Source organism: Ictidomys tridecemlineatus, chromosome 4 (genome assembly GCF_052094955.1).
Source record: "Ictidomys tridecemlineatus isolate mIctTri1 chromosome 4, mIctTri1.hap1, whole genome shotgun sequence".
In the NCBI taxonomy this organism is placed as follows: domain Eukaryota; kingdom Metazoa; phylum Chordata; class Mammalia; order Rodentia; family Sciuridae; genus Ictidomys; species Ictidomys tridecemlineatus.
In genome coordinates this window covers 176,319,420-176,336,827 of record NC_135480.1, presented here as the reverse complement: position 1 = coordinate 176,336,827, position 17,408 = coordinate 176,319,420, and the positions used below count along the sequence as shown (strand labels likewise).

General features: G+C 38.1%; 1 protein-coding gene across 7 annotated transcripts in view; it reads right to left on the bottom strand.

Moving 5' to 3' along the window:
* The window catches only part of Frmpd1 (FERM and PDZ domain containing 1), an 87,287-nt gene that overhangs the window by 33,284 nt on the left and 36,595 nt on the right, over positions 1–17,408 (bottom strand). For all 7 annotated transcript variants that reach the window (XM_078047835.1, XM_040286059.2, XM_021726996.3 and 4 more), the window contains 2 exons: positions 16,288–16,392; positions 481–638 (listed from right to left, as the gene is read on the bottom strand). In XM_078047835.1, coding sequence (XP_077903961.1) covers positions 481–638; positions 16,288–16,388 — 259 coding nt within the window. In that variant the 5' untranslated portion in view covers positions 16,389–16,392. The remainder of the gene's footprint in view (positions 1–480; positions 639–16,287; positions 16,393–17,408) is intronic.

Here is a 17,408-nt window from a genome sequence, read left to right as displayed (position 1 = left end):
AACTAGTCCCAGATTTAACATCACTACAAAGCTCATATATGAAAACAAACACCTGGTTTTCCCAGCCTGCTGTTCTCCACCCCAGGCACAGCCTATATTTCACAAAGACTCAAGTGAAAACAAATCAATAGTTTCTATTATTGTCTGCTCAGAAACTGTTGCCAGCTAGAAGTGCAGCAGGGTTCAAAGAGGAGGGCAGCTTATCTAAACACTTTCATTGCCCCTGAGATTGGCCAGGTAGCTGGGGGAGGACAGAGGCTTTTGGGGACCTGGGGCTCAGAGCAACAAGTGCTCTAGGGGCTCCTTTCCTCCTAGAATCAAAGAAAGATGCAAAGCCCAAGACAGAACGAGGTCAGAATTTTCTAACTTCTTGGAGTAGGTTTTTATGCCTTTTGTTATAGGATAGATTGATGGGAGGAGAACCGGGCTACTTTCCCCCAAGAAGCCAAACTCTTTTCACATTTTCCAGTCAACCTTTACCTGCTGTGACAGCCACCACTGTGAGAGGCAGGGTCTCAGAAATCTGAAATCCATAGTCCTGGAGGAGGGCATCTTTTTCTATCTTTACTGTGTGCCTCACAGGGGTGAGGGCCTGTGGTGGGTTCCCAGGAGGCACATCAGCTGCAGTGATTTTAGCCCTGGAAGAGAAGGACTGTGTGAAAACAGAGAAAGGGAGGATTCTAGCTGGTGGCCACAAACTGGGTCAACCCCAGTAATGGCAGAGAAAGATGCAGAGCTGAGCAGACATCAGTTCTCCTCTTGAGAGGGATAAGGCACAAACACCACTAATTACAAAACCATGCAGAACTTCACCCTGTGGGTTTTTGTTTTTGTTTGGTACTGGAGATTGAACCCAAGAATGCTCTACCACTAAGCCACATTCCCAGCCCTTTTTACTTTTTGTTATGAGACAGACTCTCACTAAGTTGCTAAAGCTGGCCCCAACCCCCCCAAGTTGCTGGGATTACAGGTGTGTACCAATGCATCCAGCTTTAGCACTGTGCTTTAAAAGAGAGGTTGTGAGGTGCTGTGGGCACTCAGAGAAGGTGGAGAATGGTTTCCACTTTGCAGGGCAGGGGATAAGAAATCAGGGGAGCATTTGTTACCTGGAAGAGGTAGAATTTGAGCCACATCTTGAAAGGTGTCTAGGGTATATCTACACAGCCCAGATCCTGGAACTCATTGAATATGCTGCAGACTCAATGAATGGATGGATGAATGGGTAAATGAACAGAGAAGTATTCTAAGCAGGAGATACTGCTTGAGCAGAAGAACAGGAGAAGAAAAACATGAATAGTGAACAGGAACAAGGAGTTATTTAGTTTGATTATTTGATGATGGCTAATTTTACAGATGGATTGTTTCTTTGGGGATTTAAAAAAACTTTATATATATATATATGTGTGTGTGTGTGTGTGTGTGTGTGTGTGTATAAAATAATTTTTACTTCCCTTTAAACTATGTAACTGTGAGGATTCCAATATAAATTCCAAATAGCAAGGACTCTCTATAGTAATTTTTACAAACATATATTGTGTCTATATCTAAATGCAGGGTAACTTGAAAATTGTATTTTCTCTTAAACTGACAAAGTGAGTCACAAGCTATTTTTCATTTGTCTGTGGCAAATGATTTTTTTCCTTCTAAAAACAGTGGTTCTTTCTGAGGAAGGTCAAATGACGATGAGATGAGGTGTTTACTGTCATTATAAACAACAGAAACGTGGAGAAGTAACAGCTTCCTGGGGTTCTGTAGTTAAGGTCTATCATTTATTCTCATCCATTTACTAAACACTGTCAGGAACTGGGCCTAACGTAACAGGACCTCACTTATTGGAAAATCACCTCTGTCATTTATAATGATCTCGAATTTCAACAAGAATCAGGAAACATGAAAAACGGTTTCATGGGGTCAAAATGCACATGACAAGTACAAGTGCAAAGCCTCCTGTGCTCCACATGTCAGCCAGCGAGAAGCCCCTCAGATGGGAAGTAGATTTAGGCTCTGTCCAAATAGGGGACATAAGCTACACAGTGAGATAAGCAGAGAGAGGATTTCTTCCCGGCAAGCAAATGGGTAATACTGAGAAGGGCCAGCAGAGAGACCTACTACAAAGGAAGTCACAGAAAACAGAAAATTTCTACTGAGTAAAGCCCATAGCTCTTCCTGGTTTAAAAACAAAAACTTTAAAGCTATAAAACAGCTGTTAAGCACAGTGGTGTGTGCCTATAGTCCCGGTTACTCAGAGGCTTAGACTGGAAGATTATTTGACTCCAAGAATTGGAGGCCAAGACTGGGCAACATAGAGACCCTGTCTCTTGTGGGAAGGAAAAAGGCATAAAAGGGCCTTTCTAATTATCATATTGTATACTAAAAATCAGAAATCAACATTTACCTCCATCTCCTCTCCTTCTTCTCTCTCTCTCTCTCTCTCTCTCTCTCTCTCTCTCTCTCTGGTACTGGGGATTAAACCCAGGAATGCTTAACCACTGAGCCACATCCCCAACCTTTTTTATGTTTTATTTAGAGACAGTGTATCGCTGAGTTGCTTAGGGTCTTGCTAAATTGCCGAGGCTGGCTTTGAACTCATAATCCTCCTGCCTCAGCCTCCTGACCCACTAGGATTATAGGTGTGTGTCACAGTATCTGGCAACATTTGCCTTCTTTTTAAAAAAGCCACAGGAGTTTCACATGGTGGCATTTGCCTGTAATCCCAGAGGTTTAGGAGGCTGATGCAGGTGGATCCCCATGTTTAAGTCCAGTTCCAACAATTTAGTGAGACCCTGCTCAAAAAAAAAAAAAAAGAAAAAAAAGGACAGGGGATGTGGCTCAGTGGTAAAGTACCACTGGGTTCAATTCCCAGTACAAAAAGAAAAGGAAAAAAAAAAGCCACAGGATAAAGATACCCTAGACAATAGACTTATTTAACATGACAGGAAAAATGCTTATACTATTAATCAGGGAAAGAAAAATGGTAAGAAGAATAATAAGCATGAAAATGGAGAAGTACCTTTTTTTTTTTTAAGCAGATGATGACATATACCTAGAAAATGATGAACAAAGAAACTTTCTAGTGCTACAAAATAAGTAGAGTTGCAGGATAAAAAACTTAGCCTAAAAAAGCATTCAACAGGGGCAGGGGGTAAGGGTTAGCTCAGTGGTAGAGCTCTTGCCTAGCATGTGGCCAGCCCTCGGTTCAATCCCCAGCACTACACAAAACAAAGCCAAAGCAAAAGCATCCAACAACTCATTAAAAACAGATTAGCTGAATGTACATCAGGTGCCAGGCATTCTTAATGAGTTGATACTCAACAGCTAGAAAATGCCATGAAAGGATCTAAGTCATAAAATTAGTGGTGTATATTAATTTAATGCAGGGTAAGAGAAATCAATTTAAGGAGAATAATACAACTTTCCTTGAAGCAATAAAGGAAGATAGAAGTAATTGGGCAAAAGTTGTGCTGGGTTCCTGGTTGGAAAGAATAAATATTGAAAAATAAAAGCCCTAAATTAAAATATTGACTTAATGTAATATAGATTAAAAAAATCCTTCCAGATTAAAAAATATATGAGAAATTGACAGGAATTGTAGTGGTAACAACAAAGGTATAATAATAACACAAGCACAACTGTCTTGTAGAATAATCTAACTTGTTTTCTCATACATCTCCTTCAACCCTCTCAACAAACATGTGAGGTAGGTGTGATCATTATCAACATTTTACATGTAGATAAGGAGACTGCATCTTGCTTTGACAATATTTAACTTGGTAAAAATCACCTGGCTGTGAGGTAAGTTTCAAATTGGGGCTACTCTCTTTAATAGGCAACTTCTAGGACACAGCTGCCCAAATGAAATCTAAGGCAAGCCTTAGATGAAAATGTAAGTTTTCTGGTAGCCATGTGAATAAAGGAAAAACAAGCAATATATTTAAATTTACCCAAATATACTTCAAATACTATTAACATGTAATTAATACAAAAATTATAGATGCTTTACTCATTTTTCCCCATATAATACCTTCAAAATCCAATGTGTATTTTACACTTGGAGTCTATTTTCATCACACACAAAAAATTTAGCTCTCACAAAATTTACAGTTGAAAAGTAAACTTTTCATGTCCAAGTTGTTTCAAACATATTTAAAAGTTTTTCCAAAATTAAATTGTCATTCCTCAAATTTGAATTACTTAAAATTAAATATTCAGTTCCTTGATCACACTAGCCACATTTCAAAAATTTAATAGCCATCTGTGGGTAGTGGTGACCACACCAGACAATACAAATCTAGAGTCTATAAAAATGCATGAAAAATGAATGAGACTCCTATGTGTGGGAAAAAAAAACTTTAAACATCAAAATGGTAATTAATACATATCAGAGTAAACAACCAAAATGTACTTTTATAGAATGTGTCAAACCTTAGAGTCACAAAAACTATTCATTGTGAGATATGGGTATATTTCATGTATTATATATGATATCATGTAGATTTGGGCCTTCAAACAGAGATGTTTGAACCTAGATGGTCTGATTTGAGAGCCTGAGCTCTTAAACTCTAACACTGCTATAAGAATGAGAACAAGTTCAACATGTAATCACACATTCTTCTACAGATCATAGCTTCATTGTGTTCCTATCAGACAGAGGCAATGATCACACGTGCTTGCTTGCTGTGGCTTTTGGCAATGAAATTGAGTAGGGATTCTTTCTCATGTCTGGCAGTTCTCAAGTCTAAACATGGAGCATAATATGTCCAGCAGTTTTACTTCTGGGTATATATCCAATAGAAATGAAAATATATGTCCACATAAAAACTTGCTCACAAATGTTTATAGCAGCATTATCTCTAACAGTTCAAAATTGGAGACAAATCATCCACTAATGACATAGGTAAAAAAATCCATGACAGAATATTATTCAGCAGTAAAAGGAATGAAATATGGATGTGTGTGCTATAACATGGATAAGCCCTGAACACACTGTGCTAAGTGAAAGACGCCAGTCAGAATACATGTTATATGATTCCACCTATATGAACTCTCCAGAATAGGTAATCTATAGAGACAGAAAGTAGATGAGTGGTTGCTTAAGGCCAGACAAAGGAAGTTTGGGAGAAAATGAGGAATGACTGCTAATAGCTATGAGGTATCTTTTGGGGGTGATGAAAATCTTTCAAAATTGACTGTAGTGATAGTTATACATTTCTGTGAATATACTAGAAATAATTGAATTGTATACTTTAAATGGATATAAAAATGCAAAGTATATCTCAATAAAATAATAAGGAAAGAGGTTAAAAACTAAATAAGTAAATTGACTAAAAAAATAATATCCTAGCCAAGCATGGTGGTGCATGCCTATAATCCTAGTGATTCAGGAGGCTGAGGCAGGAAGATTGCAAGTTCAAAGCAAGGCCCTAAGCAATTTAGTGAGATACTGTCTTAAATTTAAAAAAAAAAAGAAAGAAAGAAAGGAAGGAAAGAGAAAGTAAAAGAAAAAATATCCTGCTGTGTGCCACAGCACATGCCTGTAACCCAGTGACTCTGGAGGCTGAGACAGAAGGATCGCAACTTAGCAAGGCTGTAAGTGACTTAAAGATACCCTGTCTCAAAAAAAAAAAAAAAAAATCTGGGGATGTAGCTCAGTGGTAAAGTGCCCCTGGTTAAATCTCCAGTAACAAACAAAAATATCCCAAGAGGAGAAAGCTTATAATATAAATATGAGAAGAACAAGCACAAATGCATATGGTAAATATCCAAATTTCAAATGCTCAAAGTAAGAAAATTGATGATTATCACATGCAGAAACAAAGCTGGTAAATAAGAAAATGTACAACCTTATTAATTAAGAAGCAAAACAGAAAGGGCTACAGAGTACTATTACATTTCTACTAAATTACCAAATATGAATAAATATAAAACCCAACATGTATTGACGCTGAGATTCAGGGCTGACAATATAAATTGGCTATTTCATTTCTCTAGGAAATATATCAGGGAAATTATAATATGAATTTAAAACTTGATCATTCTCTTCAACCACCTATTACTCTTTGGACTAGTAATGATCCCAAAGGGAAAATATAATATAATCACATTAGACCATAAATTCCTAACAAGGCAAGCATGGCATCTATTCATCCCCGTGTCCCCTGAGCGTAGTGAAGTCTTAGAATAGAGTATAAGCTCAGAAAGACCCTGGCTCTTGCATGTTCCAAAATATTCATCACAGTTGAGTAGAATATTCTGAGTAGAATAGTAGAAACACTTGAGACAACCCAAGAAGGGATAGATAAACCAAGAACAGCAAAGAATTACCCAGGACTATATATCAACAAAGTATCACAGACCTATGAAACTTCAGACATGCAAGGAACTAAGGCTTTGTAAATGCAACTTCTAAGCTGTAGTTGGAATCCCTTTCCTAAAGGAGAACTGGGATTATTCTGTCCCCATGATTCCCTTCCACTCACAGAACAAAAGTCAAACTCCTCAGTTTTGCCCTTGTGGTCCTGTGTCCTCAGACCTAGGCAGTAGCCAGCATCCATATGCCCTACACTTGTTCTAGGACATTACTCTGGACAAATCATATCTTCTACACTAGTTTTAAGTGCTGGGCCTCAACCAGCTGCCCCTGCAGGAAAGTGTAAAGCCAGGTCAAAGTCCAGCTCAAATGCCACCTCTTCCTTCTCTGTTTTCCTAGCTAGACATAATTTATCTTAGAGACCTGACCCACCCTTTAATAGAAGTTATTAGATCCCAAATATAATAAACAGCAGGAACCACATTTTATCCACCTGCATTGAAGATCTCTGCTTACAGGAAGCATCAGTGCTCAGTGGACAAATAAATAGCAAAATACTATGCATATATAGCATGGTACCTTCTATGGTTTTACCTCTTCTATAGTTAGAAAAAGGTGAAAATATATATAGAACTACAATTTGAATATAAGTTCCAAGTTCATTTTCCTTTATGTTTGCTTAATTTGGTACATTACTCAGCCCTGTGACTACTGTCCTAACCAGGATTCATCTTCTCCATATCCCAGAGCTCAGTAAAGGATATCATGAGGATTATGGCAGTTGCCCAAGCCAGGCTCTTGGGAGTCATGCTTGATCATTCCCTGCTCTCATCTGTAACATCACATTAGTCCCAACATCAAAAGATCTCTCAAGATGTGCATTTATTTCATACATCTCCACATCTCCCATTCCATTTCAGGGTCCCACCGCCAGGCCTACAGATAGATTTCTGAAATAGGCTCCTGACTGCCTCCTGCTCTTTATTCTTTTCTCTCTGGATAATTCTCCATGTAGCAGTCAGACTGATTTTACAGATGAAAACTTGTTCATTTTGCCCCTGACTTAATGTCCTAATTCAGACTCCTAAATATGGCTTAATATCACTTCTGCCCTTCACTCCAGTCTCTCAGACCAAGCCAGTCATTCTCTTTGAAACTTCTGTTCCATCCAAACTAGTGTCTTTTGAGTTCTTCAAACACTGGCCTCTGGACAAGCTCTTCCCTTTGTGTGCATGCATACATATTCTTTCTCTTGCTCTCTTTCTTTCTTTCTTTCTTTTTCCAACATGCCTAACCATGTACTCTACCTGCCTACCTGCTTCTCAAACTTCCAAGTAGGTGGAAATATCTACAGAATGTGCTGAATGTGCCCAATAAACGGTACATCCCTTTTTGAAACACACGCCATCTTCATAACAACCAATGCAAAGTCTCTTGTCCTCTCTGTAGTGTAATTTGCATAGCAAGAACTGAATATTTCTTGTTCCATGTGCTGAACTCAATGCTAGCCATAGAATAAGGCTTAATAATTGTCAGGAGAACAAAAGACAGAACAAATCTTACCACAGGGTTTCAAAATGAAGAACAAAAGAAAGAACAACCCTTACCATAGGGTTTCAAAAGAATCCACTTTGATGCTTTCCAAATGGGTGGGCTTCAGTTATCTGACACTTTCCATTTGGAAGGGGGTATTCTTCAACAATGGTGGACAAATGAGGCCCCGCTGTGTTGACTAATCCCTGAACAGTGTCAGTGGCTTTGGCTCAAAGTCTGGATTTGACATTTTCCCAAAGGCCATGTTCTAGCTTTTGTTTGGAAAGGGATTACCTAAGTACATGACCAAACTGTGGCCTCTCTCACAGGGAACATTTAATATTTGACAGTAAGCTGAAGGAAATGATTTCTGTAACAAAATTTCCTCCTCTGAAGCATCTTATAAATATCAAATGAAGCACTGATCCAAAAACATATGTCTGCTGCCTTGGTAATGACTTCAAACCATAAATCTGAGGTCATTTCTGTGATCTTACTCTGCAAGTGTATAAGACTCATCATCACACTAATGAAATTCCTGTCAGATAACCAGATTTACCCCAAGGTAGAACCAGAAAAACATGTTGAATCTATCATAAAAACAGTCTTGTGTAGGCTAATTCTAAATTTCACAGGTCATAAGTTCATACTGAGCAGATCAATAACAGTGAGAAGAAAAATTACCAGATGGAAACAGATTATGCTTCAAATCTTCTCTGACTTTTTATCTGCTTCTGATATGCTGGAAAAATACATTTTACCTCTGTCCTGTAACAACAAAGAAGTTACCTTCATGTTTCAGCAAGATGTGGAGAAACTATTTTGAATCTACGTTTAAACACTTCATTGTGTTCAGCTTGAGTGATTTAAAAAGCTAAATTTGATATAAACTGGATTTTGTAATTTAAAGTCTATTCAAAGAAAGCTGAAAGAGAAGCAGACTGAGTCTATACCAGAAAGAAATTTAGCACGTAGTCACAATCAGATGAATATGCTAGGGGCTGTGAAAATTTCTAGGGTGGCATTCAACGTTGCAAGCACAATGTTCCTACAGTTTAGAGAAAGAAAATTCTTCCATTATTACTTTAAAAATAGGATTTGAGAAACAATGGAACTTTCTGGATGTCATTCAGGAAGCTTCCAGACTGTTCTCTTCAAATGTTTCCATTTTGCCCACAGGAAAAGCAGCATGTGTTTGTGTACACATATGTGGGTGTGCACACATGTATGTATGTGCCTTGTTCCTGTGTGTGTAGACATGTGCATGTGTCTTCATTAGTAAAAGATTCAAGCTAAGTTTTCTTTTAGTAAAAGCTTAAAGTCATTTAGAGCACCTGGAGGACTGGTTCAGACACAGATCACCAGGGTCTGGAATTTCTAATTCAGTAGGTCTGGGGGGGGGGGGGTCCAAGAATTTGCATTTCTAACATCCTTCCAGATGAAAACCTAAGGAAGCTGAAAAGAGCACTGAGCTAGGATCAGGACATCTGGGGTCCTCTCTGGTTTTGCCCCTAGTTAAGCATAGATTTATACAAGTCACCAAACTTCTGGTTATCTTTTTTATCTTCACTGAACATTTGCTGATTCTAAAATGCTATTACCTTGTCACTCCCCTCCTCAAGTCCTCCAAGCTAAGTTGAAAGAAATCTTCTTTTCAAACCCTAAAGATACAAGTAAGCAATAACGAAGAAGGTAAGAAGTTGCCTTAAGCTCTTTCTGCTTATTTAGATCTTGTTCCATAGAAGTAACCTTTCTAGATTAAGCATAAGAGAGTTCAGTGAATCTCATGCTTAATTGCTTTAATAACAGAATTATTCTAAAGTTCAAATGGCAGAAAAGGCAGGTAGGAGTAAAAACATTGAAAACAAGAAATAGAAGCCTAGTTTAATAGATAATAAGATGTACAAAGCTATAGTAAATAATTTTAACACAGTTGTGTTAAAAATAGGTAGTTACATCAATGAAACAGAATAGCCCAGAAATGGATCCCATCTTCCACTTGGAGACACAGGACCTTCATATACAACAAAGGAGAGGGGTTGGGGAAGAATAAGTCAACTGAGAAGGGAAAGATTGCTCAGCATTAATGGTGATGCAAACCACTACTTACTATCTCAGAAAAAGATCAAGATAGATCTTCATTTCCTAGCATTCACTAAAACTCAAAATAAAGACTTACTTGTAAAATATTTTGAATTATTATAAATAGAGTTGAAAGTTAAAGTTTTTTTTGTTCTTATTGTTTTATTGGTGCATTACAGTTGTACATTTTTTTATTGGTTGTTCAAAACATTATAAAGCTCTTGACATATCATATTTCATACATTAAATTCAAGTGGGTTATGAACTCCCATTTTTACCCCAAATACAGATTGCAGAATCACATTGGTTACACATCCACATTTTTACATAATGCCATATTAGTAACTGTTGTATTCTGCTACCTTTCCTATCCTCTACTATCCCCCCTCCCCTCCCCTCCCATCTTCTCTCTCTACCCCATCTACTGTAATTCATTTCTCTCCTTGTTTTTTTTCCCCATTACCCTCACAACCTCTTATATGTAATTTTGTATAATAATGAGGGTCACCTTCCATTTCCATGCAATTTCCCTTTTCTCTCCCTTTCCCTCCCACCTCATGTCTCTGTTTTATAGGAGGAGGATTTCTGTAAGCTTAGAAGCAATCAACAAAGTCATCCAAGAAAAGGATACTATTTAAAACTATATAAAAATGGAAACTTTCACAGGGGAAAAAACCTGATATAATTAAATGGAAAGTTATACTATGATCTAAGTCTATTTTCTTTCCTCTTTTCCTCCTTCTCCTCCCTCTTTCATTCCTTTCTTCTTGGTGCTGGGATCAAACCCAGGGTTTGATCCCAGCACCAAGTACTCTACTACTGAACTATACCCCCAACTCCATTTTATCACTTCTATATCATATAAACCTATAAAGAAGACGACCATTTAAATGAAAGAAAAATGGTTAAAAATTACTTTGTGGAGTTCTTTCAATGTGTTTTAGTTTTTTTGCAGAGCTAGGATTTAGCTCATTGGCAGAGCACTTTCCTAGCATGTGTGAGGCCTGGGTTCAATTCCCCAGTATGATAAGGGGAAAAAAAAGCATTTAGTATTGTGTTATTGTTGTTGTTAATGTTATTTGACAAATTTACTCCTGGATAGTCCACTCAGAGCCAGAGATCAAATTTTATGGGGAAAAAATGCCAATTACAGGTAAAGTGAGTGAGTACAAGGCTGAAATGACTGGAATTTTTTAAAAATATTTTTTAAGTTGTAGTGGGACACAATACCTTTATTTTTTAAAATTTTATTTCATTGGGGCTGGGGATGTGGCTCAGGCGGTAGCGCGCTCGCCTGGCGTGCGTGCGGCCTGGGTTTGATCCTCAGCAGCACCACATACCAACAAAGATGTTGTGTCCGCCGAGAACTAAGAAAAAATAAATAAATGTTAAAATTCTCTCTCTCTGTCCCCCTCTCTCTCTCACTCTCTCTTAAAAAAAAAAATTTATTTCATTTTTTGTACGTGGTGCTGAGGATCAAACCCAGCGGCTCGCACATGCTAGGTGAGAGCTCTGCTGCTGAGCCACAACCCCAGCCCCATGGAGTTTTTAAATTATTTATTTATTTATTTTATTGTTGTCGTTCAAAACATTACATCTTTCTTGATATATCATATTTCACAGTTTGATTCAAAAGGGTTATGAACTCCCATTTTTTCCCTGTATACAGATTGCTGAATCACATCAGTTACATCAGTTACATTTCCATTGATTTACATATTGCCATTCTAGTGTCTGATGAATTCTGCTCTCTATCCTATCCTCTACTATCCCCCTCCCCTCCCCTCCCCTCCCCTCTTCTCTCTCGACCCCCTCTACTGTAAAACATTTCTTCCACTTGTATTATTCTTCCCTTACCCCTCGCTTCCTCTTGTATGTAACTTTGTATAACCCTGAGGATCACCTTCCCTTTCCATGCAATTTCCCTTCTCTCTCCCTTTCCCTCCCACCTCTCATCCCTATTTAACGATAATCTTCTTCTCCTGCTCTTCGTCCCTACTCTGTCCTTAGTTACTCCCCTTATATCAAAGAAGTCATTTGGCATTTGTTTTTTAAGGATTGGCTAGCTTCACTTAGCATAATCTGCTCTAATGCCATCCATTTCCCTCCAAATTCTATGATTTTGTCATTTCTTAATGCAGAGTAATACTCCATTGTGTATAAATGCTACATTTTTTTTATCCATTCATCTATTGAAGGGCATCTAGGTTGGTTCCACAATCTTGCTATCGTGAATTGTGCTGCTATGAACATCGATGTAGCAGTGTCCCTGTAGCATGCTCTTATTAGGTCTTTAGGGAATAGACCGAGAAGGGGAATAGCTGGGTCAAATGGTGGTTCCATTCCCAGCTTTCCATGGAGTTTTTTTAATTCTGAAAAAAATATAAGAGAATATGTGTGTAAATTGATATGACTGAAGATGAGCATCTGTTTCCGTTATTTTGGACTATAGAAAACATTTTGATGTATTTCCTTCATTGCTGGCCATAGCTACCAGGAAACTCAGAACTAATATTAATATTAAAATGCTAAATCCTATCTAATTAGCTGGAAATCTTTTTTATAACATTTTAATTTTTTATTTAATTTTGTCTTAAAACTGTATGCCATCAAAAAATTTTTCTTGGAAGATGGAGGGATGGAAATTTCAAATATATTAAATAAATAATACAGTCCTATACTATGAAAGCTCTTTATCAGTATAAATTTATTGAACATTTACTACATAGTAAGCACTCTGCCACAGCTGAGAATACTTTATAAAACAAGACAGTCATGGTCCATGGTCTCACATGTGACAGTCGGATCGTGGGAGAAAGGTCACATAATAAGTAGGTGAGGGAGGTAAATAGGTAAATGGTGAGTCTATAGAGTGGAGAATTAGCTGGGACAGATAAAGAATAAATGACCATGGCAGTGTTCCCAGGGACAGGGAGATCTGAGGTAAATGCCGATGTTATTACCAAGTGTGGTGAGTGGAGGAAACTGGATGGACCCACCGTGCCTTAGATGATCAGGAATGACCTTGTAAAGGTGATGTTTAAACAACCTGAAGAATAAGGACCAGCTGTAAAAGGAAGAGAAGAAAGAACTTTCTAGATCAACTGAATAGTGAGTAAAATGGAAAGAGCTTGATTGGTTCCAGGAATGTGGAGGGAATATAATAATGGAAAATGTTAACCAAGGTTGCAAGAGGAACAAGGTGTGGTTGGAGAATTAGGCTGGAGCAGATTAGGAAGAGACCTATAGGCCATGGCACAATGGAAGGAGAACCACTGAGTAGTTTGGGGTGGGGGGTGTTGGAATTGGGGGCTAGCTCAAGGACAAGAGCCATTTGCATTTTGAAAAGTCTATAGAGTGGAGAATTAGCTGGGACAGAGAATGAATAAATGACCATGGCAGTGTTCCCAGGGACAGAGAGATCTGAGATACGTTTGAAGGCAAATCAACAGGAGCTGCTGGTGGGCCAGATATAGGGCATTCAGTATGATTCTCAGGATTCCTGATTAAGCAACTGGATGGTAAGTGGTACCTTTTACTTTACTCCTGGAAAAAGTAATTATTTACGCCAAACTTAGGGTTTTTAATTCTTGATCATTTTAAAAGTAATCAGAGGAGAATAAGAACCCAGCCTATATCCAGGTTTCAGAATCAGAGATGAAAAACTGTTTAAACAAGCCTACATGTGATTCACTCTGGAAACACAGATGCAAAAATGTTGTCTTCCATGGGTGCTGTCAGGAACTTCTCTCTTTCTTTTCTTTCTCAAGCACTTAAAAAACAAAACTCCCTAGGCATGTGAAAAGATGTTCAATGTCATTAGCCATCAGGGAAAAGCAGGTCAAAACCATGAAATACCACTTCATCCCCACTAGAATGCCTACAATAACAAAGACAGATTATAGCAAGTGTTAGCAAAGACGTAGAGACACTGGAACCCTCATATAAACCTGGCAGAAGTGTAAAATTGTGCAGCTGCTTTAGAAAACAGTCTGGCAGTTCCTTCAAAGATTAAACATAGAGTTACCATGTGACCCAGCTAGTCCATTCCTTAAGTATATACCCCAAAGAACTGAAAACATAAGTTCGCATGAAATCTTTTACACAAATGTTCATAGCAGCATTATTCCTAACAGTCAAAAAGTGGAAACAACCCAAAATGTTTCTATCATATAAGTACATATCATATATACATGCTATATATTTTTGAGAGTATTTGTCAACCCAAATGTTTATGATGTATCAACTGAAAAATGAACAAAGAAAACATTCCATAAAGGAATATTATTTAACAATAAAAATAAATGAAATAGTGATTTTTGCTACAACATGGATGAATCTTGAATACATTATGCTGAGTGAAAGAAGCCAGACCCAAGTGATACTCTATTTTAAGATTCCATTTATGTGAAATATCCAGAATAAGCAAATCTATGGCACCAAAAGTACTTTAGTGGGAACCTAGGACTAGGGAAGGAATAAATAGGAAATGACAGTGGGTATAGTGTTTCTTTTTGGAGTATTAAAAATGTTCTAAAATCAGATTGTGTTCTAATATATATATATATATATATGTACTAAAAACTACTTAGTTGTATATTTGGTTGAATTTTATGGTATGTGAAATGCACCTCAAAGAGGATGTGGGGGGGAAGCTTGCTAGAGGTCAATATTATCTCTCATGTACATCCTGTGAGAGAAGTAAGATGTTAATAGGTTCCAAGGTCAAATAGTTAGGCAACATCCAATTAAATGGGTATCTTTTCTGCAGAACTTTTTAAAGGTTTAATTGATACCATGTGCATAATATGCATAATGAACTAACAAGGTACATGATTAGATAGGACATAGGCAACATAATTTCCCAAACACTTCTCATCACAGGATCGTTTTTTAGTGGAGCAGCACCTCACAGGACTTAAGTTCTGCAGAATACTGGGAAACAAGATGCTTTGTAGTTTCCCATTCATTCACTGAGCACTACCTGATCACCACTAATGCTTGTACAACTCAGTCACTTCTGGGCTACAGAGATGAGGCTAATACTTTCCAGGACTTTATGGAAGGATGGTCTAGAAGAAGGAAAATGAATGTGTTCAAAGAAGTTGAACACACCAGGAGGAGCACAATGCTGTGGCTATAATTCAAATACCACAGGGTCCCGTGGAAGGGTTCATTCTGAGTGTGGACTGGGTAACACTTCATGGAAGACCCAGTACTTCAGGCAGCCTTAACCATGGGTGGGTTCTGGACATATGCAGATGAGAGAAGGGACCTGGTATAGGAGCCCAGGTTCAAGGGGCAAAGGGGAAGAGACAGTGGCTGTAGTAGTGAACAGTGAATAGTTCATTTTTGCAAAATATGAATGAAGGCAAGTAGTAAGATAAATAGCTTGAAGGACTGTGTGTCAACCACAGAGAAACTGGAAGTGTTAAACCAAAAAACCATTTAGACTTCATTCTATAAGAAATAGGGACCCACCAAAGATTTCTGAGCAGGAATGGTCCTAAAGAAATTACTCTCTGAACCTCAGGTGTTTATCTGTAAAATGGTACTAATTCTACAGCCTTATCTCAGCTCAACATGTGAGGATCGGGGAACTTGCCCAGTGAGCAGTGCAGCCCTTAGCAAAGTTTCTTACTGGGCAGCAGAACAGCTGTTTCCATTTCCTTTGGAAGAATGTGTGTCTCAGAAACACCTGACATGTGATATTTCATCTCTGTGGCAGGGCCAGACGGGAAATCTGAGATGGAAAATGAACACTTTGAAACAGAACATATTTTAAAGTTCTCTTGTAGCAGTCAAATCAGATCTGTATTTGATTTCATTTTATTTTGTTTAGAATGAAATAAGGACTACAAGGAAGGAACAGCTGCAGGAAACAAAGATAGGGAAGAATATAAACAGCAGGTTGCTTGGCTCACATATCAAATACCAAGACAAGGTGAGTGTGTGTGTGTGTGTGTGTGTGTGTGTGTGAGAGAGAGAGAGAGAGAGAGAGAGAGAGAGAGAGAGAGAGAGAGAATATGAGCATGTATTCCAGAAAATGCATATGTACATATGTATGAGTATGCAAGAGCATTTGTGTGACTGTGTCTAGTTGTGTCTGTTTCTTTAAATATGTGTGTGAGTTTGAGGTGAATGTGACTGTGTGTGTGGGTGTATGTTGGGGTGGGGGTACAGGGAAAGGCATCCCAGCCAAATCACTGAACTATGTACACTTCTCCCTCCCATATGGTGTAAGAACAAAGCAAAGCAGGGACTGCGATCCCCAGGTGCTGCCAGGACTGGCAAAACTTCCTCCCACAGGGATACCAAATCCTGACAGATAAAAATCTCTGCTCACCCGGGAATGGGAGTCTTACCTGGCTGAGCTGTCCCGGGAGCGTCGAAGCCATCTCGCTACCATTTGTTCTATTCTGTGTGCTTTCCGAGTCTGGAATAAACTGGTCTCCAGCTCTTCCATTTACCTAAAAAGAAGAAGAGTGTTCTTAAGAAGCTAACCAAAATACTGTAAGGTATGATACTTCCTGTATTTGCCCATTTGAAGACATGCTGAGCAAATATCTAGTGTTTTCCTTCTATCTGAAATCAACATAAAGCTCAATGCCTGCAAAGTAAACACTTAGCAATCTCTGCCCTGAAGAGGCCAATCTTTGGTCAACAGAATAGCTTTGTATCTGACACACAAGAATGAGACAGTGCAATAGATAAGGCTTCTCAAACTTCATGACTATGTGACACTGTCTTTTCTCCCCCAACTATGTGTGCATCCCTGGACAACACAGTTCAGGGTAGCCTGCGTCAGGAAATGCAGGAACCTGGGAGCATTCTCAATCAAGCTGGGCATATTCTTCCAAGTGCTGCTTTCTTTGGCTCAATATTTTATATTTCATTTTTGAAGAGGTTGTTCATATGTATAATTCAACTCTAGCCTTTAAAAAAAGATGTAGCTACTTGTTGTCTACTTAAACATTTGTGAAGAGGGTAGATCTTTTGTTAAGAATCCTTATCATAGTAAAAAATATGTATACAGTGAAAGTTCTTCCTTCTGTCTTGACTTGCCATCCACCCAGCTCCCCTGCCCACACTGTTCTCCTGCTATCTGTCCTTCCAGAGTTTCTTTATGTCTATGTAAATAAACACAAATACAGATTTTTCTATTTCCTCAACACAAAGGGCAGTACATCACACACTGTTCTGCACCAGGGTTTGTTTTCTCCTTAGACTATACATCCTTGATATCTTTCCACATCAGTGCATAGATTCCTTCCTCATTCTTTTTGCAACTACTGAGTATTCCATTGTATGAATGTACTGTAATTTAAAAAAGAGTCCTGTTGGTAGACATTTGGGTTATTACCAATCTTTCACTATTATAAACAATATTACAATGAGTTATGTTATACATATATAATTTCTGCATGTTTACAATTATATGCCTGGATAGGTTCCCAAATATTAAATTTCTAGGTCAAAAGTTGCA